The sequence below is a fragment of the Dreissena polymorpha genome, chromosome 13 (assembly GCF_020536995.1).
Source record: "Dreissena polymorpha isolate Duluth1 chromosome 13, UMN_Dpol_1.0, whole genome shotgun sequence".
Lineage (NCBI taxonomy): Eukaryota > Metazoa > Mollusca > Bivalvia > Myida > Dreissenidae > Dreissena > Dreissena polymorpha.
In genome coordinates this window covers 9,867,464-9,895,451 of record NC_068367.1, presented here as the reverse complement: position 1 = coordinate 9,895,451, position 27,988 = coordinate 9,867,464, and the positions used below count along the sequence as shown (strand labels likewise).

The 27,988-nt window shown below is 37.1% G+C and overlaps 1 protein-coding gene and 1 long non-coding RNA gene across 5 annotated transcripts in view; one reads left to right on the top strand and one right to left on the bottom strand.

The window, feature by feature from the left end:
- Nucleotides 1-27,988, top strand: part of LOC127855370 (uncharacterized) — a 474,985-nt gene that overhangs the window by 210,045 nt on the left and 236,952 nt on the right. The gene's annotated exons all lie outside the window — the stretch shown is intronic.
- Nucleotides 1-27,988, bottom strand: part of LOC127855364 (uncharacterized) — a 267,885-nt gene that overhangs the window by 201,395 nt on the left and 38,502 nt on the right. For all 4 annotated transcript variants that reach the window (XM_052390863.1, XM_052390864.1, XM_052390862.1 and 1 more), the window contains one exon: nucleotides 13,650-13,759. In XM_052390863.1, coding sequence (XP_052246823.1) covers nucleotides 13,650-13,759 — 110 coding nt within the window. The remainder of the gene's footprint in view (nucleotides 1-13,649; nucleotides 13,760-27,988) is intronic.

Genomic DNA, 27,988 nt, shown 5'->3' with positions numbered 1-27,988 from the left:
CCAGGTGGTCAACGTCACTGAGCATAGACCAACGTATGGCGGGAGCCATATGGTCTGATGTCTACCGACACATGGCCGAAGCCACCTGGTCATCATCCTGCCCAGTGCCCAGACCGGCCAAAGACCAGTTAAGAGATCGGGCATAAAATGACCGATGGTGTCACCGGGTAATACCCAGTGACCGGCGACCGGAGTAGTCAATGACCAGGGACCAGTGCCTGGTAAACGGACCGGTCACGTCACCGGGTAAAGACCGAAGTATGGCGGAAGCCATATGGTCTGACATCGACTGGTGCATCGCCGAAGCCACGCGGTCGACATCTCTGAGCATTAACCGATGTATGGTGGGAGCCATATGGTCTTCAGTCGACAGACAAATGGCCGAAGCAACTTGGTCGACGTCATGATCAGTACCGTGCAAAGACCGAATTATGGCGGGATCCATATGGTCTTACGTCGACTGACGCATGTCAGAAGCCACGTGGTCAACGTCTTGCACGGTGCCCGGCGGCGAAGGTCCACAGCAACAGGATCACAACCACGCTTGCAGCTCTGGAAGGTCCTATGTTGCCCGGACCAGACCGGTCAAAGACCGGGGACCGGTCATAAAATGACCGGTGACGTAACCGGGAAAAGTAAGGCCGAAGCCACTTGGTTGACGTCACGGGGCAAAGACCGATGCTTGGCGGGAGCCATATGGTCTGCCCAGTACCGTGCAAAAGATAACGTATTTATGACATTAAAATATGTGTTGATAGTTGTCATAGATAACATTCATGCACAGTGTTCGACACTAACTACTTTGAGTAAGGAGTCCTTTGGACTCCCTAGGTTTGAAATTTACGAGTTCAAACACACCTCAGGCAGTCCACAAATGTAGAAAGCTTTATTATATACCTTATTTTTGGGGTTATGATACATGCTACCTCTGTTAAAAGATATCCATGACTCATGTTTTAACATATTTGACCATGGTCAAAACATGGTTGTCCGTGATGATTTCAGCAGATGTGACCATGATGTTTATGACCATGGTTTGACAGTGGTCATAAAAATTCATTTGATGTGACCATGGTCAACTGTGATTTTACCATGGTCTGAAAGCACTGTCAAAACATGGTAAATTTTATGTTGCTCATAATTAATGTAGTTTTATTTTATGCATTCCGGTGGTTTATAGAGAAATATCAGTGAATTAAAACTGATAATTTCACAGTTTCAAACAATGAAAGTTATCAGTGAAAATGATCAATAATTCTTACTGTTTATGTTAAATGACGCCATTTTTTGAAGAAATGACGTCATTTTCCCAGCGAAATTCTTTAGTTAAACTCTTCAACAATGTATATAAACTGTGAAAACAAGCATAAAATAAAAAGAAAATGTGTTGAGTTCGGTGGATTATCGATTTAATTCACGGTGATCATATAAAATATATATTTTCTATGATCACGAGTGAATTAAAATCGATAATCCACCGAATCCAACAAATATCCTCTATAAAATTCTACAGATGACGGATGGTCACAGTCTGTTGTTTGACCATGACTCATGGTCAGTAATGTCAGTGTTTGACCATGATCCAGGGTCAGTATGATCTTTTTTTCTTCTTTAAAGTTTTGAGTCTTAGAAATTGACTGTTATGATTGACAATGAGTGATTGTCAGACAGTTTATATAAATGAAAGTAAATTTCATACAACACTTTACTGCAAACTCTGATGGAATGACAATCATTATTAGTTCTATCTTGCAATAAATACACGGGATTTAAAACCATTTATGGAGCATTCTGTTTTATTAGTGTTATAGGTAATGAATCCCATCATAAGGGTGTAACAGACATAAGATTTTCATTGCCTTAGCCCTTATATATGTTCTCCTTAATATTTCTAAGAACGTATTAATATTAACAAGTATGCTGTTCAGAAAAAAGTATTACCAGTAATTACTGATCATAGAGAGTTGCTTTATTGCACATTTAAGTAACTTTTGTTAAAACATCGCAGTTTAACGCCTAACACTATTTCCAGTTTTGTATGCATTGTCTGTTTTAGCAGTACACAGTACAATAACTGTTTCAATTATTACTTATGTTAAAGACCGTATCAATAAAGATACAGCTAGGTTGGGGTTTTTTAATTACTTTAAAATTTATTTGCCATATGATGTTGCTGAAATGAACTTTGAAACTTATAACCAAAATTATAAGATCTCAATGTTCTGTGTGCAACAAAATTGTAAGCAAAAATCAATCCACCCACTCCTTCCATGCAGATGACCTCACATTATACATTTGCATTAAAAAAATGCGCATTTGTTATGAAGACAAAGGATCAACACGAAATACATGAGGACTGTTTATTTGAAGCTAAAATTGATTAACTTTGCATACACATTTGAAAGTGGGTTTCGGAATACAAATTTAATTATGCTCATTTTAGAATTCAACACAACATTAACAGTTGTATGTAATGATTTTAGCTATAATTTTTAAAACGCTTTGTGCGACAAAAAATTTATTTGGACATTATTATGCATGAAAAACAAAATTTAAACGAGAATTACACCCGGTTGCCACCATCAGACTCTAAACCCTTTCCCAATCAGAAGCAAAGTAGAAATGGCTATGTGCAAACAGAATAAATCAGAAAAGCCTGCGAGTAACTCGCAGTAACTTGCAGTATGTTCAGGATTTATGCTGTTTGCTGCTTATCAGTATCTAAGGGTTGGAAACGATGCCTTGAAAACTTGAATCTAGTATGAAAGGTCTTTAACTAAATTTAAATTTCTGAAGGACTACAAATGCTTAAAAATACTTATCTAAGTGGTAAAGTGTTAAGTAACTGGCCCATTTTATTGTGCACGAGTGCCAAGCTGTTCCCATCTTCAGTGCATGTCGTAAACAATTACGGACATTGTGATGATTTTATAGTATATAGAGATAGCAAAAGCTACTTAACTTCCCAAAAATATCTGGGGCAAAAATCACCAGGATCAGGTTAATTCAGAGTTCAAGAGTTCAATAATGTACTAGACGTACTGTGACAGGGAATCAAAATAAATAATTTCAGATTGTTGTGTTTATGTCTATATGTTCAAGCAGAATGATGACATATTAAATGGAAGCACACAAGTTTTGAAATTCTGATCTCGCAAAAAGAAGAAATCAATCAAGGAATTTTTTAACAATTCAAATATGATTTTGAAGGAGTCCAACAGTCTTCCTTGACACTAAAAACAAGGAGTCCAAGTCTCATTTCCCGGACTCCTGTTACTGTCGCACGCAGCATGCAAGTATCAAAGCTTTGTATAAATCTGTATTGATGTACAAACAGTGCAGTTTAAAGTTAAAGGGGCCTTTTCACAGATGTTGGCATGTATAGAAGTTGTTCATTAAATGCTTTATAGTGATAAATGTAAACATTGGAGCTAAAAGCTCCAGATAAAAAACAAGAATATTATTTAAAAAAAGAAAACGAGTTGTGTTTGTGAAACACATTGCCCCCTAATTAATTTGCACCAATTTGATTGCATATATTTGACCGTTTACCTTGAAGGATGACCTTGACCTTTCACCACTCAAAATGTGCAGCTCCAACTTGTAGTTCAACAAAATATAACAGCAACAACATGGCACTCCAAATTATTCAATAGTTAAGCCTTGCAACGTTTAATATTTTTCAGGTTTTTAAATTGTCAAAAGCTGCATATTATGGATATTTTAGAGCATGGTAAATGTTCAGTATTACTGTTTTCTCACAAATATCATTATTAAAACGAAAATTTGCCAATCTAAAACAACTCTTTTTAATTTTGTCAATTTACCAAAATGTTAAAAGGCCCCTTTAAATAAGAATTTGAACCTTCTAAAAGAAGGTTTTGATTTATTATGATTCTGTTGTATGTTATGTGAAAAACAAATGTAGCTGTTCAAATAAACTGTGACTTTTACTGTTGTCCCCTTTTCCTCACAGTGTACCACTCCCACCGCACGTCTCCTATATAGCGTACACTTCGCAAAAAATTAAGCGGCATCTTACAATGAAGACAATATTTAATTAATATCTATCCACATGCATATTTAACTTACTATAATCTATAGATTCTTGAATACACCATTTGAGCATAAGCTCTTTAAGAGTAACTATTAATTTAATTCAGTATTTTTTTAATTAAATATCATAAGGGAAAAACAAATATTGACAAACACCCTTTGGTGTTCTTGTTGTGTTAATAATGTATTAAATGGAGTAAAAATAATATATTGCATTTGTTTACCTTTCAGTATCTTGCGCTTGACAACTTCAGTTCAATGCTATTTCATGAAACTGTACAGCATAATAAAGCAGAATATGCACATGAATCTGAGTATACACAGATCCACTAACATATAAATCAAATCATGTTTGTCTCTTTCTATTGCGAACAATACTCAGTATAAAAAATGCTTTTACTTTGTGAGTAGACTGAACTACAATTTTTCAACACTTGTTTCCGTGACACACATTCACGGTGCATATTTCTGATAAATATTTTATTTTTATTTTAATCTCAAACGTAGTTTTTTGCGTGAATTGACACACGCATTACATTATTCCCTAATGACCATATTATATCAGTTGTTAATTTGAATAGTATTTATTATTTTCGCCGTTATAATCGCAATTTCTCATCTGCTTGCCGCCATCTTAGACTTGTGTAAAAACAGGCATGCTCAATCCCGATGCATCGACTATCGTCGGTATTCTCCGCAATAGAGAGAGAGATGTGTATTTTGGATAGCAACGTAAAATCGTATATATTCGGCTAAATTTGCGAACCAATAGGCAAGTCAGTTGTTGTTCAATGACGACTGAACAAGCTCGATTAGCACTCATTCCCCGGAAGGCTTAACGTTTCTTACTACGCAAGCGCCAAAATGATTATGATTGAGGTTACAATACACTAAATGATCGCTTCATGTAGGGCTGTACTCTCTAAAAAAATATCATAGTTGACAGGAAGGCATGTTTTACACTTTTTACCATTATTCGGGTGTTATCTTGCGGAGATAATGGTAGGGCATAAAAAGGTGTTCACTACTGAATCCCTGAAATATGATACACTTGAAGACTATAGTAAACCATTGCACTAGAAAAGGTTACATTCAACTAAGAAACGGCCGAAAAAAAAAAGTTGCAAAAACAGTTGATTTCGATTTGTGTCAAGTTCTTTCTTGCTTTGTACATGACATATCTTTTTTATTGCATAAATCGATTCCGCTTAGAATGGCCTTTAAGAAAAGGTATGGTTATGGGGGTCTCTATGTGCAAAATGATGCATTTATTTTCATTCAAATTTGTCGCTTTTACATTGAATAATATAGGGAAACTATTTAGTGTATTATAACCTAAACGCAAAACCAGGCCTAGTCACAAAGGAGCTGTATTTACAGAAAATCATCGTTTTTTAGTGGGATATGACGCGTTTTGGCACATTTCACGGAATAAATGCGTTTGTTTCACGAATTTAAGGAGCATCGTGATTTTTTACGAAAAAAAAAACGTTTTCAGAGGAAAATAAGAAAAAAAACGTACAAATACTCGTCTTGAACATCTCAAATCGCAACAATTTGTGCTGAAAGAGCTCATGAACACGTTATAATAGTTGTTTAATTATTTTTCTACATAGCTTGTAGCAATATTCCAGTATTTTGACCGATTGTAATTATTTAGGGTAATCGTTTTACGCCTGAACGCCCGTTATAAATAAAAGCTCCGAACGCGAAAGCCACATGGCTTATCAGGCGTTATAATAAAATGCATTTTCAAGCATTTCTACGTGAAAGATCGGTCTGAAAATTGGCATGCACATAGAAAATAGGTTTATAAGTATTGAGAAGTGCTTATTTTTCGCGATGTTAACAGTAAACGTTGTCTTATAGGTTACAATACACTAAATGATCGCTTCATGTAGGGCTGTACTATCTAAAAAAATATCATAGTTGACAGGAAGGCATGTTTTACACTTTTTACCATAATTCGGGTGTTATCTTGCGGAGATAATGGTAGGGCATGAATAGGTGTTCACTACTGAATCCCTGAAATATGATACACTTGAAGACTATAGTAAACCATTGCACTAGAAAAGGTTACATTCCACTAAGAAACGGCCGACAAAAAAGTTGCAAAAACAGTTGATTTCGATTTGTGTCAAGTTCTTTCTTGCTTTGTACATGACATATCTTTTTTATTGCATAAATCGATTCCGCTTAGAATGGCCTGTAAGAAAAGGTATGGTTATGGGGGTCTCTATGTGCAAAATGTTGCATTTATTTTCGCTCAAAGTTGTCGCTTTTACATTGAATTATATAGGGAAACTATTTAGAGGTATTATGACCTTGATGCATTACCCGCAAAGACCGAAAATAAGCGAAAGTACAATTAAAACCTGAAATTTGACCATTTGATCGATGGATCCGTAGTTTTTCAGTACAAATCCGTAGTGCGTAGTTTAGCCAAATAATCCGTAGTAACTGCGGCGAATCCGTAGAAGTAAACAGGTCTGAATTGTTTATGGAGGCTGAGTTATATAGTGATTATTATTTTTGATTGATATCGGTCACAGAGTAAGTGTTTATCGCAGGTTTATTAACAATGAATCACAGTTGTAGCATTAATATGTGATATAAAAGCGGTAAATAAAGCAGTACATTAAAGGCGGTTTCGGGCATCATCATCACACCTATTAACCGTACTGTAAACAATCATTACTTATGAAAAGTTAACTGCAATTGGTGAGCAGTGTAAAATTACTTACGGCGAGTAAGTTGTGAAAAACAAAGCCTGTTAATAATTTGATGCGGTAACAAATTAAATTCAGTGCATGTATATTTTATCATGTATATTTGTAGAACTGATTTACACCGTTTTTCTACAGCCACGTGATAATAACTATTCACTATGCATTAATACCGGTATTCCATGTAAAACCCGTGTTATAAGAAAGAGCGCAAAATTATTGCTATCGTCTGCAATGCCAAGTTCTACGCATGCAAAGCATGCTTTTTTAATTAAAACAATGTGTAACTAAATATAGCCTAGCCGCTCAGTACATGCAGTATTTAAGACTTACAAATGTACTGTTATGTTTGAATAAATTATATATTGCAACTGTGGAAAAATATGTCAATTCAAGAATACATTGCAGTACATGTATTTTACAAGAATCAAGAAGCACCAGACTACGGCAAAAATTATTGGTAGAAGGGGGGGAATAGGAGTTGCGCAAGAAACACCCATTCAAAGACCGGGGCATATCTGAAAGTTCTAACATTGTATACCGTTTATGCCAGTGCATGAAAATAAATATTTAAAAAAACAAACAAAAACAAAACATGAAATTATTTGATTTCAGGTAACAAATAATTTATTTAAATGTGACTTCATTGATAATTTAATACAGTAATTGTTGATACCTATAGATTCATGATAGTGATTATGTAGTTCATTGAGCAAATAAGGTTATAATGTGGGTCGTCATCGTAGTGCTGAAATTTGGCTACTATTATTTTTCCTTAACGCCAACCTAGTAACTCAATTATGTTCTATTGGCGCCATCCTAGTAACTCAATAATATTCTGTTGAATGCTTTATACATATCAGATGCATAACCAATGAAAAGAAAATTGGTACTTGCCTGAAAGCGGCCAACTTCAATTGGTACTTGCCTGAAAGCGGCCAACTTCAATTGGTACTTGCCTGAAAGCGGCTAACTTCAATTGGTTGTGCCTAGAAGCAGCCAACTATTGGTACTTGCCTGAAAGTGGTACTTGCCTGAAAGCGGCCAACTTCAATTGGTACTTGCCTGAAAGGGGCCAACTTCAATTGGTACTTGCCTGAAAGTGGCAAACTTCAATTGGTACTTGCCTGAAAGCGGCCAACTAATGGTACTTGCCTGAAAGCAGCCAACTATTGGTACTTGCCTGAAAGCGGTACTTGCCTGAAAGCCGCCAACTTCAATTCGTACTTGCCTGAAAGCGACCAACTATTGGTACTTGCCTGAAAGCGGCCAACTATTGGTACTTGCCTGAAAGCAGTACTTGCCTGAAAGCGGCCAACTTCAATTGGTACTTGCCTGAAAGTGGCCAACTTCAATTGGTACTTGCCTGAAAGCGGCCAACTATTGGTACATGCCTGAAAGCGGTCAACTATTGATACTTGCCTAACAGCGATACTTGCCTGAAAGCGGCCAACTTCAATTGGTACTTGCCTGAAAGCGGCTAACTTCAATTGGTACTTGCCTGAAAGCGTCTAACTATTGGCACTTGCCTGAAAGCGGCAAACTATTGGTACTGGCCTAAAAGCGGTACTTGCCTGAAAACGGCAAACTTCAATTAGTACTTGCCTGAAAGCGGCCAACTTCAATTGGTTCTTGCCTGAAAGTGGCCAACTATTGGTACTTGCCTGAAAGCGGCCAACTATTGGTAATAACCTGAAAGCGGCCAGTACTTGCCTGAAAGTGGCCAACTATTGGTACTTGCCTGAAAGCTGCCATGTATTAGTACTTGCCTGAAAGTAGTTCTTGCCTAAAAACGGCCAACTTCAATTGGTACTTGCCTGAAAGCGCCCAACTTCAATTGGTACATGCCTGAAAGCGGCTAACTATTGGTACTTGCCTGAAAGCGGCAAACTTCAATATTGGTACTTGCCTGAAAGTGGCCAACTTCAACATTGGCACTTGCCTCAAAGCGGCCAACTTCAATTGGTACTTGCCTGAAAGCCGCCAACTTCAATTCGTACTTGCCTGAAAGCGACCAACTATTGGTACTTGCCTGAAAGCGGCCAACTATTGGTACTTGCCTGAAAGTGGCCAACTTAAACATTGGTACTTGCCTGAAAGCGGCCAACTTCAATTGGTACTTGCCTGAAAGCGGCCAACTTCAATTGGTACATGACTGAAAGCGGCCAACTTCAATTGGTACTTGCCTGAAAGCGGCCGACTTCAACATTGGTACTTTCCTGAAAGCGGCCGACTATTGGTACTTTCCTGAAAGCAGCCAACTATCGGTACTTGCCTAAAAGTAGCCAACTTCAACGTTGGTACTTGCCTGAAAGCGGCCAACTTCAATTGGTACTTTCCTGAAAGCAGCCAACTTCAATTGGTACTTGCCTGAAAGCGGCCAACTATTGGTACTTGCCTGAAAGCGGCCAACTATTGGTACTTGCCTGAAAGCGGCCAACTTCAACATTGGTACTTGCCTGAAAGCGGCCAACTTCAATTGGTACTTGCCTAAAAGCAGCGGACTTCAATTGGTACTTGCCTGAAAGCGGCCAACTATTGGTACTTGCCTGAAAGCGGCCAACTATTGGTACTTGCCTGAAAGCGGCCAACTTCAACAATGATACTTCCCTTAAAGCGGCCAACTTTAATATTGGTACTTGCCTGAAAGCAGCCAACTTCAACAGCGTAAATTATTACTTGCCTGAAAGCGGCCAACTTCAACATTGGTACTTGCCTGAAAGCGGCCAACTTCAATTGGTAATTGCCTGAAAGCGGCCAACTGTTGGTACTTGCCTGAAAGTGGCCAACTTCAACATTGGTTCTTGCCTGAAAGCGGCCAACTTCAACATTGGTACTTGCCTGAAAGCGGCCAACTTCAATTGGTACTTGCCTAAAAGCGGCCAACTATCGGTACTTGCCTGAAAGCGGACAACTTCAACATTGGTACTTGCCTGAAAGCGGCCAACTTCAACATTGGTTCTTGCCTGAAAGCGGCCAACTATTGGCACTTGCCTGGAAGCGGCCAACATTGGTACTTGCCTGAAAGCGGCCAACTTCAATTGGTACTTCCCTTGCCAAAAAATAACCAACTTTCATACCAAAACCCACTCAAACCAACATAAAACTGTGTTTATTCTGGGGTTTTCTGAGTGGAAGCTTGTTTTTTGTTAGTTAAAGCGAGTTTTATGTGCGTTAAACTGAGTTTAAAGTTGTTTTTAAGAAGATGTGTGTTTAAGCGAGTTTTTCCCTGATAGGAGTAGGTTTTTTGTGTTTGAAAAGTGAGTCTTTTTAGTAATGAGTTGGTTAATGTGTGTTTAAGTGTGTATTTTTGATTCAGAAGCTGGTCTTTCACAACAGAAGTTGATCTTTTTTTTAAACAGAAGTGGGTATAAGCGAGTTTAAGTTGGTTTTGTTAAAAATAATTTGAGAGTTGCAACGAGGCTAAAAGACTCACTTTAACACACTTTTTTTAATAAGTTGGTCTTTTGTTCATTAATGTAATTAAAAAATAAAACAATTATTCTTCAACTGGGTATTTTTTCATGTTAATAGCCCTTAATAATAACAGTGAATTGTAAATGGGAAAGGTCATTTTTATCAACAACAATGTTATTTTATAAATAAATATATCCTAAAACAATTTAAATCATCAAACAAGAGTTCCGCGGTCGGAGATGACCGCATTGAAGCCGGATTTTTGATTTAAATGACAGGAAAGTACCTTTCGTGTTTTTGTCAATGCAATACTTAAATTACTGAAATATTGTTCAAAGGTCAAAATGAAATGTTAGTACTTTTCAAGGCATGAGCAAACCTTGTGTTATGTTTTGAATGCATGCATATACATGAACAACAATAACATTTAAGGTCACAAATATGAACTTGAATTGACAATTAGGAAAGTTTGGTCATCTACTAGTTCTGGCCAACCTTCATATCAAGTTTGAAGACTCTAGGTCTAAGCATACCAAAGTATTAACAACTTTAACATATTTACATCCAAGGTCACAGTGACCTCGACCTTCAAATGAATGACCTTGAAATGACCAGTGGTCATCTAAGTGTGCTTGCAAACCTTTACGTCAAGTTTGAGATTCTAGGTCCAAGCATACCAAAGTTACAACAATTTTAACATTTTAACATTTAAGTTCACAGTGACCTTGACCTTCAAATGAATGACATTGAAATGAATGACCTTAAAATGACCAGTGGTCATCTAAGTGTGCTTGCAAACCTTTACGTCAAGTTTGAGATTCTAGGTCCAAGCATACCAAAGTTATAACAATTTTAACATTTTAACATTGAAGGTCACAGTGACCTTGACCTTCAAATGAATGACATTGAAATGAGCAGTGGTGATCTTCTAGTACAGGCCAACCTTTATGTCAAGTTTGAAGACTCTAGGTACAAGCATACCAAAGTTATAACATGGAATAAGAACTTTAACATTTTTACCTACCAAAGTTATAAGAACTTTAACATTTTTACATTCAAGGTCACAGTGACCTTGACCTTAGAATGAATGACCTTGAAATGACCAGTGGTCATCTAAGTGTGCTTGCAAACCTTCATGTCAAGTTTGAAGACTCTATGTCCAAGCATACCAAAGTTATAACAATTTTAACATTTTAACATTTAAGGTCACAGTGACCTTGACCTTCAAATGAATGACATTGAAATGACCAGTGGTCATCTTCTAGTACTGGCCAATCTTTATTTCAAGTTTGAAGACTCTAGGTACAAGCATACCAAAGTTATAACATGAAATAAGAACTTTTACATTTTTACATTCAAGGTCACAGTGACCTTGACCTTCAAATGAATGACCTTGAAATGTCCAGTGGTTACTTACTAGTTCTGGCCAACCTTCATGTCAAGTTTCAAGACTCTAGGTCCAAGCATACCAAAGTTATAACAACTTTAACATTTTTACATTCAAGGTCACAGTGACCTTGACCTTCAAATGAATGACCTTGAAATGTCCAGTGGTTACTTACTAGTTCTGGCCAACCTTCATGTCAAGTTTCAAGACTCTAGGTCCAAGCATACCAAAGTTATAACAACTTTAACATTTTTATATTGAAGGTCACAGTGACCTTCACCTTCAAATGAATGACCTTGAAATGACCAGTGGTCATCTGTTAATCCTGGCCAACCTTCATGTCAAGTTTGAAGACTCTAGGTCCAAGCATACCAAAGTTATACCATGAAATAAGAACTTTAACATTTTTACATTCAAGGTCACAGTGACCTTGACCTTCAAATGAATGACCTTGAAATGACCAGTGGTTACTAACTAGTTATGGCCAACCTTCATGTCAAGTTTCAAGACTCTAGGTCCAAGCATACCAAAGTTATAACAACTTTAACATTTTTTATATTGAAGGTCACAGTGACCTTGACCTTCAAATGAATGACCTTGAAATGACCAGTGGTCATCTGTTAATCCTGGCCAACCTTCATGTCAAGTTTGAAGACTCTAGGTCCAAGCATACCAAAGTTATACCATGAAATAAGAACTTTAACATTTTCGAGCACGCCGCCACCCCGCCCGCCCGCCCGACAACATCAATCTATAAGCCGAGATTTTTTCGAAAAAAATCCGGCTAAAAACCTGTTGATACTTTAACATTAATAATATTATAAGGGCTTGCCAGTATCTATCATATTTCCTCAACATCAAACAAATAAGTGTGTGATCTTTCTTTCACTAATATGTAACCCACACAAATTATTGTCTACTACACAAAATATTTACAGACATTTTAAAAGGCAATTAGAATGATATTTATTATTTTATTATTATCTGCTAACACCACTCGGTATGTAATATTAAAATATTCATAATAAAATGAAGTTACCAGTGCTGTATAATATGGCTAATTGGGTATTGTAATGTGCCTTATCAGTGGGTACATCTGTAGTAGAATATGGCCTTTGATAACCTTTGCATAATATCATTAACCCCTATCAGTGCTCTATCTAATAGGCCCCACAAAGGGGGGGGGGGCAGCACTCTGTCATTGGTACTTGCCTGAAAGCGGCCAACTTCAACAGCGTAAATTAGTACTTGCCTGAAAGTGGCCAACTTCAACATTGGTACTTGCCTGAAAGCGGCAAACTTCAACATTGGTACTTGCCTAAAAGCGGTCGACTTCAACATTGCTACTTGCCTGAAAGCAGCCAATTTTACAGTGTAAATTGGTACATGCCTGAAAGCGACCAACTTCAACAGCGTAAATTGGTACTTGCCTGAAAGCGGCCAGCTTCAATATTGGTACTTGCATGAAAGCGGCTAACTTCAACAGCTTAGATTGGTACTTGCCTAAAAGCGGCCAACTTCAACAGCGTAAATTGGTACTTGCCTGAAAGCGGCCAACTTCAGCAGCGTAAATTGGTGTTTGCCTGAAAGGGGCCAACTTCAACAGCGTAAATTGGTACTTGCCTGAAAGCGGCCAACTATTGGTACTTGCCTGAGAGCGGCCAACTTCAACATTGGTACTTGCCTGAAAGCGGCCAACTTCAACATTGGTACTTGCCTGAAAGCGGCCAACTTCAACAGCGTAAATTGGTACTTGCCTGAAAGCGGCCAACTTCAACAGCATAAATTAGTACTTGCCTGAAAGCGGCTAACTTCAACAGCGTAAATTGGTACTTGCCTGAAAGCGGCCAACTTCAACATTGGTACTCGCCTGAAAGCGGCCAACTTACACATTGGTACTTGTCTGAAAGCGGCCAACTTCAACAGCGTAAATTGGTACTTGCCTGAAAGCGTCCAATTTCAACAGCGTAAATTGGAACTTGCCTGAAAGCGGCCAACTTCAACAGCGTAAATTGGTACTTGCCTGAAAGTGGCCAACTTCAACAGTGTAAATTGGTACTTGCCTGAAAGCGGCCAACTTCAACAGCGTGAATATTGAAGTGGTTAGAGGCTGAAGATATGAGCGCCACTCTGAAAGTTTTTGTCGTTGTTCTTGTTGAATTGCTACTGTAACCTGTGATACAAAGGCACAATTTTGAGTCCAGTATTTCAAACAAAAGCGAACAATTCTTTGGGTAAAAGAAAAAAGACAACATACAACTTTTCCCAATTAATATCCTTTCACCAATAATCCTACACAACTTGCAAACAAGAAACTTGACTTTTACATTTATTTCTATGGTAACCATGGCAACTGATCAATTAACTTTGTATTTATTTATTTGTCATCGTCTAATCAATGTACACAGTATATAATTACATACATAACTGTTTACAGGGTTCATACAAATTTTCTCCAATGAAATTCAAGCACTTTGAAAGCACTTTTCAAGGGAAAAATCCAAATTCAAGCACTTTTTTAGTCAGACCTACTGAAAACTGTATATTATTCTGTGGCCAATACTGACAATATTTTCGCTAAATTGGTCTCTTCTTGCCCAACATTCTATGTGAATTTAAACAGTCTACACTACCGTGCTACAGACTACAGTATCAACTTTTAATCAAAAGCAATATATTTTATTATGATATAGTAATTGACCAAGGCATTACACATACCAAAAAAAACTGTTATTTGTATTGAATATCATTATGTTATTTAAATGTCCATAACAGATATTCAAATGGTATAATATAGCTGCTACAACATGTTAAAGACAATTATGCATCTGATACAAATTTTATTCTGAAGTAAAAATAGAAAACTACAAATGTACAGAATCTCGCAACGGCAATATAAAATGCCATGTATTAATTGAGGCTTGTAAAAATTATACTTATTAAGTAATTTTCTACATCAGGTATACATGTACATGTAAAATCTGTTATAGATGCAATAGTGTACTGTATATGTTCAGACTAGGAGTCTGCACTCATTTAAACAGATTGCAGTTTCTTCACAGTATCATCTAATTTATTTGACAATCAGTCAAGTGCAACTGTGTTGTCTTTTGCAGTATGTCTGAATGAATTGGGTTAACCGAATGAATTTGCTTCACAGACAAACTGCATTTTAGGTGTCTTTTCAACACCGATTCCCCCCATACTGTCGATCTCTATATCAGTACTGCGTTCTTTACAAGATACTTTGACTTTAGAATCGGCATTATCAACAACCCAAGGGTACTTCAAAAGCCACCCTTTCTGAAAAATGCACTTATTCGCTGGCATATTTCAACTTGTCAGCACCGTAATGGCATAATGCGTACAACAAAAACCGAAGTAGACCAATTGGCGAAGATTAGTAGTAGTTGCCTCCCTTACGTTCTAAAACCCGTACCAACCCGTACCGATCCAGTAGCTGCGCGTATGAACAGATCGGAACCGTCATAAATCGTGAAAAAAACTACTTCCGACTCACGGAAATTAAATAATTTTATCCGTTTTTCAAGCACTTTTCCAGCCAAATTGAAGCACTTTTTAAGCACTTTTCAAGGCTATGGTTGAAAATAAGCACTTTTAAGCACTCCAGATCGTTTTAAAGCCCTTTTTAAGATAAACCTTGATTTTCAAGCACTTTTCAAGGTCTGTGCGAACCCTGGTTTAAAATACGGTACATTGCCAATCTAAAGAGATTTACAACAGACTTTTAATGTTAACATGACAAACTTAGAAACACAATAAGGAAATCAAGATCCATAGACTATACTTTATTTAAACATAATACAAGTAAGATTTAAAGTATCCATGTTAATCGGGTAATTAAAATCTGCCTTAAGAAGGATTGTTAAAACACTGAATTTAAATACCTGTAATGAGGCTAAAGCCTTACATTGTTGATTGAGTGTTTGATCAGATCTATACACAATTTCATTAACAAGTGAACTTTAGGATAGAGCTAAAACAATTTCACTATTAAAATAATTGTCTTAATTTTTTTATGCACTAAAACATGTTTCTAGGAATTTAAAACTAAACAAGGGTTGTTTGTAAAACATGCATGCCACCCATATGGGCTGTTCGTTGTAGTGGCAGCCATTGTGTGAATACATTTTTTGTCACTGTGACCTTGACCTTTGACCTAGTGAACTGTAAATCAATAGGGGTCATCTGCGAGTCATGATCAATGTACCTATGAAGTGTGATGATCCTAGGCAAAAGCGTTCTTGAGTTATCATCCAAAACAGAAATTTTACTGTTTTGGGTCAACGTGACCTTGACCTTTGACCTAGTGACCTCAAAATCAATATGGGTCATCTGCGAGTCATGATCAATGTACCTATGAAGTTTCATGATCCTAGGCGTAAGCGTTCTTGAGTTATCATCCGGAAACCATTTTACTATTTCGGGTCACCGTGGCCTTGACCTTTGACCTAGTGACCTGAAAATCAATAGGGGTCATCTGCGAGTCATGATCAATCTACCAATCAAATTTAATGATCTGAGGAATAAGCGTTCTTCAGTTATCATCCGGAAACCATTTTACTACTTCAGGTCAACGTGACCTTTGACCTAGTTACCTGAAAATCAATAGGTTTCATCTGTGAGTCATGATCAATGTACCTATGAAGTTTCATGATCCTAGGCATAAGCTTTCTTGAGTTATCATCCGGAAACCATTTTACTATTTCGGGTCACCGTGACCTTGACCTTTGACATAGTGACCTGAAAATTAACAAGAGGGCCATGATGGCCCTGAATCGCTCGCCTGACTAACCTTGCTTCATGAACTTAAATTTTATTAGACCCATATACAATCCCAAGCCAAATTTCATTAATTAATACATTCTGACAAAATTTCATTAAGACGTGATGAAAACTGTGACCTCTTTCATCTACACAAGGTTTTACTAGAATTTGCCCGGTGACCTAATTTTTGACCCCAGATGACCCATATACTATCCAAAATCAGATATTATCAAGATAAACATTCTGACCATATTTCATTAAGATCATATGAAAACTATGACCTCTATTGTCTTCACAAAGTTTTTCTATGATTTGACCTAGTTTTTGACCTCAGATGACCCTAATACAATCCCAACCCAGATTTCATCAAGATTAATATTCTGGCCAAATTTCATAAGGATTTAATGAAAACTGTGACCTCTACTGTCTACAAAAGTTTGTTTTTTTAATCTGACCTAGTTTTTGACCCTAGATGACCCAAAGTCAATCCCAATCCAGATTTTAGCAAGACAAACATTCTGACTATATTTCAATAAAATCTAATGAAAACTGTGACCTCTATAGTCTACACAAGGTTTTTCTATTATTTGACCTAGTGCCTAGTTGCTGACCCCAGATGACCCAAATACAATCCAAACAGGGCTCCTCTTGCCCAAAAATTTATGTGGCCAACATTTTAGCCAAATGGAATTTTGTGTAGCCAAATTTTAGAAACTGTAGCCAAAGTTTTAGCAAAGCATTTGCAGGGGTCAAAGTTGGATATTTTGAAAATCCTGAACTTAAAGCTGGGGGCCAGGGGGCCGCAGGGCCCTCGGTGGGTCCAGGGGACAAGGGGGCCAGAGGCCCCCAGAAGCTCCTGGATTCGACACATTTAAAGGATGCCTGTACCTGTTCTGGTGATTCTATTTTCTTAAAAAAACAACATACACATATATTTAAAAATCTTCATGTATTTGATAAAGAACACAAAGTTAGTCAAAAGGCAATTCATTCACATGCACCCTCTGTCTGACATGGACTCCACTGCAGGTGTTGCTTTTGAAGAACCAGATAAAACCTGTAACAGTGGTTACAAATTATATTTTTCACACATACTTTAAAAAAGTCAATAATACATGTTTAATTAATGCAGAATCAAATGTCACCATTTATATTCACAGAATTATGCTGCCAGAAGCCTCCACATACACCATAAAAAAATGGGTATGGTGGCTTCTGCTAAACAGTTAAAATTGAAAATTACAGCATGGGTTCCCCTAGTTTTTATCCCAATCGTTGTTTGAATGCTAAATAATTGTATCCTGGTGTGACCCAAATTTGACGATGTAACGGTTACATGAAGCAATATTTAGCAAATAATTTAAGAAATAATGAATGTTTAATAGCACAAAATAATAATTTTAAACTCGGCTGTATTACTTTGAAATGATTCCAAGACAATAATCATCCATTTAATCGATAAAAATAGAACATCGTCGAATTAAGGTGTCGGCGAATTTGGATTACGGTAGGTTGCCCATATTTGTTTTACAAAAAGTAAACAATAAACATTTCTTGCTGCTGGGCTCATATGATGGGGACAATAAAACATTTTATTTAACTAAAAAAGACCTGTCCCAGTCAGCAAATATGGCATATTTGATCGTATTTTCAATTACTGTTAAAATTCTTTTCCTGATTTATGCTTTATTCAAAGGTCAAAATGTTTTAAAAGCTCACAATCAATGAATCATACGTTATTAATAAAAAAAATTGGCAAATTTGCTAGATCTATCTTGCCGATTTTTGATGCAAAACAACCTAAACAGTAAACTTAAGCAACAGAAAATACGACCAAATTCGGGGTGTTAGTTTAAAAAAATAAAAACCCTACCTGGTTGGTCTTGATGGTTCTTATATTATTTATGTGATAAGGGCCCTCTGCGTGGAGACGCAATGCCTTCTTCCCACAAGACTGATAATTCAGGGTTTTCTTACAAACTTCTCAAACCGCTTTTCCACAAGCTTCCACTTTTCTAAACCAGTTCACTACCCGCCCGTGGACTACAGCGGGGAATGGCCACCCATTATAAACTGTACGCTGAAGTTTCTTTAGCTACCAACAGGCAAGTATCTCGTTGCCATTTTTCTCAACTTAAGTCTAAACACAGCTTCCCATTCGGCATCAAATATACGCAAAAAGTACTCAAATTGATTTAAATCGGCAGCAATCTTTAATCTTTAATCAGATGTAATTGTTTGTTTAATCCTCTACGATGTACGATTTGTTTTCACATCAGTAATTTGTCTCGATGACCGGTGTTAATGCCGACTGCGTATGAATTTTTCAGGTCAATAACACGGCGATGTATTGATGCACAGTCTACAGCTGAAAGCGGTTAATATCTGGGACGGCATGTCAGGAAAAAAATCAATACCGATAATTCGCATTGTTCATTAATTAAGCAACGATTAATAACACTTATCCTTTATGGATTTTCATGAAAGAAAAACCATAATAAAGAAAATTGTATTCTCTTTAATCTGATATATAAACAAGTTTGGAAAGAATTGGATGAAAAATTTGGACTTTATTGCATAAACACCATTTTCTCAATTCAAGGGGAGGTAATTCTGTACTTCATGGACCAATAATGCTCATTTTGTGTAGGGTTCGTGTCCTCATTGATATAAAGACACTGTGCAAATTTAGAAAGGATCGGACAAAAAATGTGGAAGATTTTTGAAAGTTTTCACAAAATAGGCAAAAACGAATAAACATGCAAAGTTCAACGAGCTCCTGCGGCCATGTTTTTTGACGAATCAAATTTCTTTGAACAACTTTTTCAGGGGAGCCTTCAAAGGTCATCCCTGTGAAATTTTTTGAAAATCTGATGAGCGGTTTCTGACAAGAAGATTTTTTAAGGTTTTTACCATATATGGTCATGGCGGCCATCTTGGTTACGTGATCACATTTTTTTAACAATTCTTTTGTCCCATGACCTAGGGATACTTTACATGAAATTTAGTTGAAATTGGCTCAATGGTTTAGTAGAAGAAGATGTTTACAAATTGTTTACAAACAGACAGACGGACGGACGGACGCCGGACGCTGAGTGATCACAATAGCTCACCCCGAGATATCGCTCAGGTGAGCTAAAAATGGGTCATCAGACAGCCATCATCAATCTACTTATAAAGTTTCATGATCCTAGGCCTAAGTGTTCTTGAGTTATTATCCCGAAACCATTTTACTATTTCAGGTCACTGTGACCTTGACCTTTGATCTAGTGACCTGAAAATCAATAGGGGTCATTTGTGAGTCATGATCAATCTACCTATCAAGTTTCATGATCCAAGGCCTAAGCGTTCTTGAGTTATCATCCGGAAACCATTTTACTATTTCGGGTCACAGTGACCTTGACCTTTGACCTAGTGACCTCAAAATCAATCAGGGTCATCTGCGAGTCATGATCAATCTACTTATAAAGCTTCATGATCCTAGGTCTAAGTGGTCTTGAGTTATCATCCCGAAACCATTTTACTATTTCGGGTCACTGTGACCTTGACCTTTGATCTAGTGACCTGAAAATTACTAGGGGTCATCTGTGAGTCATGATCAATCTACCTATCAAGTTTCATGATCCAAGGCCTAAGCGTTCTGGAGTTATAATCCGGAAACCATTTTACTATTTCGGGTCACAGTGACCTTGACCTTTGACCTAGTGACCTCAAAATCAATCAGGGTCATCTGCGAGTCATGATCAATGTACCTATGAAGTTTCATGATCCTAGGCGTAAGCGTTCTTGAGTTATCATCCGGAAACCATTTTACTATTTCGGGTCACCGTGGCCTTGACCTTTGACCTAGTGACCTGAAAATCAATAGGGGTCATCTGAGAGTCATGATCAATCTACCTATCAAATTTAATGATCTGAGGAATAAGCGTTCTTCAGTTATCATCCGGAAACCATTTTACTACTTCAGGTCAACGTGACCTTTGACCTAGTGACCTGAAAATCGATAGGGTTCATCTGTGAGTCATGATCAATGTACCTATGAAGTTTCATGATCCTAGGCATAAGCGTTCTTGAGTTATCATCCGGAAACCATTTTACTATTTCGGGTCACCGTGACCTTGACCTTTGACCTAGTGACCTGAAAATTAAAAAGGGGTCATCAGCCAGCCATCATCAATCTACTTATAAAGTTTCATGATCCTAGGCCTAAGTGTTCTTGAGTTATTATCCCGAAACCATTTTACTATTTCGGGTCACTGTGACCTTGACATTTGATCTAGTGACCTGAAAATCAATAGGGGTCATTTGTGAGTCATGATCAATCTACCTGTCAAGTTTCATGATCCAAGGCCTAAGCGTTCTTGAGTTATCATCCGGAAACCATTTTACTATTTCGGGTCACAGTGACCTTGACCTTTGACCTAGTGACCTCAAAATCAATCAGGGTCATCTGCGGGTCATGATCAATCTACTTATAAAGTTTCATGATCCTAGGTCTAAGTGGTCTTGAGTTATCATCCCGAAACCATTTTACTATTTCGGGTCACTGTGACCTTGACCTTTGATCTAGTGACCTGAAAATCAATAGGGGTCATCTGTGAGTCATGATCAATCTACCTATCAAGTTTCATGATCCAAGGCCTAAGCGTTCTGGAGTTATAATCCGGAAACCATTTTACTATTTCGGGTCACAGTGACCTTGACCTTTGACCTAGTGACCTCAAAATCAATCAGGGTCATCTGCGTGTCATGATCAATGCACCTATGAAGTTTCATGATCCTAGGCGTAAGCGTTCTTGAGTTATCATCCGGAAACCACCTGGTGGACGGAGCGACCGACAGACAGACTGAACGACCGACATGTGCAAAGCAATATACCCCCTCTTCTTCGAAGGGGGGGGAATAATTATTGAAAGTGTCAAAAATATTTGGGCTTTCAAGCATCACTTATATCTCCTCAACATAAAACAATAAGCATTTGAACTTTCTTATACTGATATTTAACCCCAATACAATTAATGTCTACCACATTGACCATAAACATACATTTTAAAAGGCAATTAAAATAATATTTATAATATTATTATTTGCTAACACCATTCAGCATGTTATATTTAAATATTCACCATTAGATATAATTTTCTACAGCAGGTACACATGTACATGTAAAATCTGTTATAGATGCAATAGTAAACTGTGTATGTTTAGACTGAGAGTCTGCACTCATGTAAACAGATTGCAGTTTCTTCACAGTATCATCTTATTTATTTGACAATCTGACAGTCAAGTGCAACTTTTTTGTCTTTTGCAGTACGTCTGAATGAATTGGGTTAACCGAATGAATTTGCTTCACAGACAAACTGCATTATAGGTGGCTTTTCAACGCCGATTCCCCCATACTGTCGATCTATATACCTGTTCTGCGTTCTTTACAAGATACTTTGACTTTAGAATCGGCATAGTCAACAACCCAAGGGTACTTCAAAAGCCACCCTTTCTGAAAAATGCACTTATTCGCTGGCATATTTCAACTTGTCAGCACCGTAATGGCATAATGCGTACAACAAAAACCGAAGTAGACCAATTGGCGGAGATTAGTAGTAGTTGCCACCTTAACGTTCTAAAACCCGTACCGATCCAGTACCTGCCCGTATGAACAGATCGAAACTATCATAAATCATGAAAAAAACTACGACTTCCAACTCTGGGAAATGAAATATTTTTATCCGTTTTTCAAGCACTTTTCCAGCCAAATTGAAGCACTTTCTACGCACTTTTCAAGGCCATGGTTGAAAATAAGCACTTTTAAGCACTCCAGATCGTTTTTAAGCACTTTTCAAGATAAACCTTGATTTTCAAGCACTTTTCAAGGTCTGTGCGAACCCTGTTATTAACACACGTTTGTTTCAAATGACTTATAATAGCATGTGATTTACATTTGCGCCAGGCTTTTTCAGCAGTACACATATCATTCCACCTTTCTTGTATTGTAATATTCCACCAAGGTTTTCATACCTTTCGACGTTTGTTACTATAGCCATAAATGACAACTATATCTTTACAATGTAGTTTACAATCCATTTCATTTTTAACAACAGAACAAAATTCAGAAGATAAGTCGGCAATCAAGTTTGTCCCATACCTATCTACAGATTTATAAATGTTATCACAACATGGTGGCTTAATAGAATATTTGGATATCAAAACACTCCAAAATCAGTGGTTGCTGGTCGCGTAAGACAAAAGTCACTTATTACAATGTCCATGGTTTTTTTTCAAGCTGTTTGGGAAGATAGCCCAGGGCTTTATCGTCATTTTCAAGGAATTGGGAAAATGAAATGGGATTTAAAACTACCGTATACTTTCGCTCGTAAGAGGCACTCAAATAAATAAGTTACAGTGGGGGTCACGTCTTATAAGCGAGATACTGGTAAAAATAAACGAAATTGTTCAAAATAAGTTTACTGGGCTTACGCTAGCCAATTTGGACACTTGTCAGTTGTTTTGAATCATCGCCACAGCCATATGCATTTTCTCTAAAGTCTTATCGGCCCGTACCGTGTATTGGAACGCTATGTTCAGTTACCGATTTACTTGTAATAAAATGTATCGTTATTGGTTTTGTTGTCGAGTATTTTTAATTTGAATTTTGTTATTTTGGGGGCAAAACAGGTTATATTGTCCGTGATTATTCTTGAAAAGTTTGTATCACCTGATTGTCTGCGCGCGACTTTGTTAAATGTCATATGAATTGACCATAATAGTATACATGTGTAAGCGGCGACACGATGCCAACATGCTTAAAACAACAGCAAAATAAATTCTCAGTTTGAAACTGTCAATTGTTAAATAAACACGCTGCCGATTACAAGTGCTACTTGACAAGTTTGTATTACCTGATGGTCTTCGTTCGACGTTGTTAACTGTCAGTTAAGACATAATTGGCAATTAGGGTATCCTCTGAAATAAGTTACCAGTTTGCAACTGTCAATTGTCAAATAAACACGTTTATTCAGACGACCCACTAATGCCGATGACACCTTATTTATTAGGGGCCAACAACGACGGGAGCAGAGAGCGACAGCATGCAATTATCCACATATGGCTTTCTTCTTGGCACATGATTTTGATCTGCGCTTCGGAGTCCATCACTCTATCCCGTGATTGGCTAATTTTATGAAAGTAGGCGTTACCTATTGTTGAAAGACAATGGGAGTACAATTTACATAATCTAGGTAATAAAACTAAACGCATTCAAATATCTGCCTATTAGTTTTCAATACCTGTCAAACATTACAATTAAGATGACTGATACAATCAATATTGCTTGTGCATTGATATTACGAACGTTATATGCTTGCAATTGTTTGCAGTTGTTAGGGCAAATGATTAAATACGCAATTGTCAGAAATTTTGTTAATTTGATAATTAGTATCTGATTATTGCATGAACAATACTTGAAAATAAATTAAAACCCACTAATATATCATGAAATATTATTTACTTTGTTTTTTTATTGTTTTATGTTTTAGACTTGCGTGAATTACTCATTGTATGCAGCGCGAGTTTGAAAAATTCTCAATGTGTTACTAATTGATGATTTACTTTAACATTCTGCCGTTTTTCGGCCGATGAAAACGGCAAAATTTGACCGGGCCTTACACGCGGGCCAGTCTTACATCCAACCATTATAAAGTCCGAAGTAGGGTTGCGTCTTACAAATTAGGGCGTCTTATAAGCGCAAGTATACGGTACATAAAAGAGTTCAACATCTTTAATCACAAACATTATCATGATCAACTATTTTCACAGTTTGCAGCAGTAGCCTTATGTGGCAGCACTATAGTACAACCATGTATACCTGGCCTCATATTTTGGCAAGGAAACAATCTTGCATCAGGCACCATTTTATTAGGAGGCACTTCATCTTCTTCTGAAGAAATAATGCTTTCAACATTTTGAATATCGAGTCAGCACTTAGCTTTCGGAAATCAAAGATGATGATGCAAAAGAGTCACTTGTTATTAAATTACTATCATTAACAATAGAAGGAGTTGCATTGCGATGACTTGTACTTATTGACGATGTTTGTTGATTTAATGACGCTTGCTTAAAAAAATCAACAGTTTTCATTTGGCACCGTTTTTCTTGTAATATTTCAAATTGTACGACATTTGTTTTCCATTCAGCGGAATCAGAAAACGCTGGAATTTCATCGCAAACATAATAAGTCCGTGAACAACATGGAGAATATCGTGCACACCAATAATGCTGACGTTATCCAAATGGAGGTATAGTTCAAAACCCGTATGAGACCGGATCGGACTAGGCTTTGTTAAACAGCATAACAGCCAATGTCATTAGAGTTTTTTTCCGATTTTTTGTTTTTAATTTTGGGAAAAAAGTATACTTTTTGCGATTGGGCATATAGCCGAATTTCGGCTATAAAATTAGGCCAAAAAAAACACTGATGTCAAAATAGAGTGAAAACATTTGGGGGAAATTCAAAGTGGTCGCATAAGACATAGGTCGCTTAATTCAAGTGGTTGCATCCACATAATTGTTGGTATGTCCATCACTTCTGTCAAGTTATTTTAAAGAACATCCACACACTGCTTATCTTGACCATGTGTATGCTGTTATTATCCTCAGGTTAATTGAAAACATGTGCAAGACAAAATATGTTTTTGACAAATTGTTAAGTATTTAATTCATGAAAATTTCACCCTAAAATTGTACCCGTAACCCCATATGACCGGGGAGACGGAAAACTACAACGGGCGAGGCATGGTATGGTATTGCGCGAGGGGGGGTTAGAGGGTTAGGGTTAGGGTTTGGGTTAGTGTTAGGGGTCGGGTTAGGGTTTGGGTAAGCCTAAACCCAACCCTAACCCGACCCCTAACCCTAACCCTTACCCTAACCCTTTTTTGGGGTTATCACCCCTGACCATGCCTCGCCCGTTGTAGTTTTCCGTCTCCCATATGACCGTGGTTCTTGTGTACAACACTTGGTCTCCCAGTTCTTATCACCTCTGCAAAGTTATTCAAAATCCATTTATACATTAAACAAGAAATATCTTTTAAAAAGATATACCGTCTTTATCCTAATAAACGCGCCCGGGCGTGGTGCAAATCACAAAGAGGGCACGTTTATTTCACCCTCCTTTAGGTATATTATGAGCTAACACCTAAAATGTGTTAACCGGTATTTGCGAAAAGTTCTGAGTTCATTGAGCAATCGTAAACATATCACAAATAGTTTTATAAGAATACTACACCCTATTATCATGGGAAATGAAAGGGCCATTGTCAATATGACCATATTGAGAACTGTAACAGTACGCATGGCCGAGATATGAACAGTGTTAATTAGTAAAGGTTCATGGTAACAGTAGCTTCAGCCCAGTGTAACGCATATTGAACAACCTGGGTAGATCAGTATTTTAAATGCACGGTGTAAGAAAAACGTAACATAAATTTGACATTTAAAACTGATAACACCGACAGGGAAAAATCTGCATGTGCGTTCCGCGTCTATGACGCACAAATATCAAAATAGACGCATCGTTTTGAAATATGTGCGTCCACTCGGACGCATTGCTGAACTGTATCCGTTAACGCATACGCCAATCACGATAAGTACGAACAATCTTGTGTACGAGTCAAAAGTGTAGCAATGAACGCAGAGTTTAACCGAATGAGGCCTGAAGACTCCAGCAAGTCTTTTGATTGGCTCTAGTGGAGCCCCTGATGTATAATACGAACCAATTAGAATCAACCTTTTAAATAGAGTGTGTTATGATATTTTCTCGAGTCCCCGGATGAAAACCTGCTTTAACTTTGTGCAACTTAGTCAAAATTAATACAGAAAAAATGCCTCCGAAATAAGGTGTTGAAGCTTAATCCAAAACAAACAAATCTAAACTTTAATAATGGTGGGTCAACGGCTCGCAATTCGGACGTATTAAACAATAATATTATCAAGCTCGCAATTCGGATGTTAACAGTATTATTATCATCGATTTGAATCAAGTTGAAATGTTATAACAGGTTACATTCATGTAACAGATAATGCTATAGCCTATGTGAAGGGAAACAATATAGTGATAACTCTGAATTTTTTGTTTGTTTCAACAAGTTTTTGAGATTATTACAAGTTTAATGCAAGTATAGTTATTGAGCTAGTGTGATTTAGACATTTTTTCTTCACTACTTGGTATCTTTCAAAAGTTGGGACCCATTCCTTTTCAAGGTGGACTCATTAATTTGTGTCTGGGACTCATTGGTCTAAAATCTGCGAGTTCAGGGACCCATAGATAGTAAATTCTATATTATTCCCTGCACCGATACAATAATTAAATCACCTGCATGTTGGAGTTTTATACTAACATCGATCTGTTCCAAATATATATGTTATTATTATTAAAGTTTTATTTCTATACGGTTCTTGCCAATAACCTTGTTGATATAAAAATTTTGCTTCAATAAAATGCAATTACTTTACCCCTTAGCAGCCGAGAAATGGGGGTGCCATTATTTTTATCACTCCTTCATTTTGTTATACAATAGGGGCGCGTTTATTAGGGCGGGAGCGTTTATTATGATAAAGACAGTACGACGGCAATCCTCTGAAAATAAAAAGTGCACGCACAAACTGTATTGATGTTTAGATTGAGTATAAAACTGTTCTATCTATTAAGCCTTTTCATTAGGCCAAAACAAAATAATGTTGTGGTTCAGGTTACGGGCCAAAAAATATTAGGGTAGGTAGGTAGGAAAAACATTTTATTTTTTTATTTTATTTTATTTTGTTGAATGGCCTTTTCCAAAACATACATAGGTAATCTAGCACAAAAACCATTTAACTGCTTATAAGGATGAATGGCCAATACATGGCTTCAACTTGGCTGTAGCCTTGCATTGACTTTTTATCCATATCAAAAAGAAACTTCAGAAAAAGAATTATATAGAGAAAAATACTGTTAATGTTGATGGATAATAACCCGAAATACTTTGAAAAACATAGCTTAATTACTAAGGCTAACACCTTTTTGATAGCTATACCTAAACTGAAGGCTTTACAAGATGCGTTTGTGAAACACAATGTCCCGCTATATGACGTTTGACCTTGAAGGATGACCTTGACCTTGACCTTTCACCACTCAAAATTTGCATCTCCATGAGATACACATGCATTTCAAATATAAAATTGCTAGCTTCAATATTGCAGAAGTGACATTACATGAGCAATTTTGACCCATATATTTGACCTTGAAGGATGACCTTGACCTTTCACACTCAAAATGTGCAGCTCCATGAGATACACATGCATGCCAAATATCAAGTTACTATCTTCAATATTGCAAAAGTATTCATAAAATAAGCAATTTGGGCCACATATATTTGACCTCTGACCTTGAAGGATGGCATTGACCTTGACCTTTCACCACTAAAAATGTGCAGCTCCTTGAGATACACATGCATGCCAAATATCAAGTTGCTATATTCAATATAGCAAAAGTTATTGCAAAATGTTAAAGTTGGCGCAAACCAACCAACCAACAGACCAACCAACAGACTGAGGGCAAAAACAATATGTCCCCCACTACTATAGT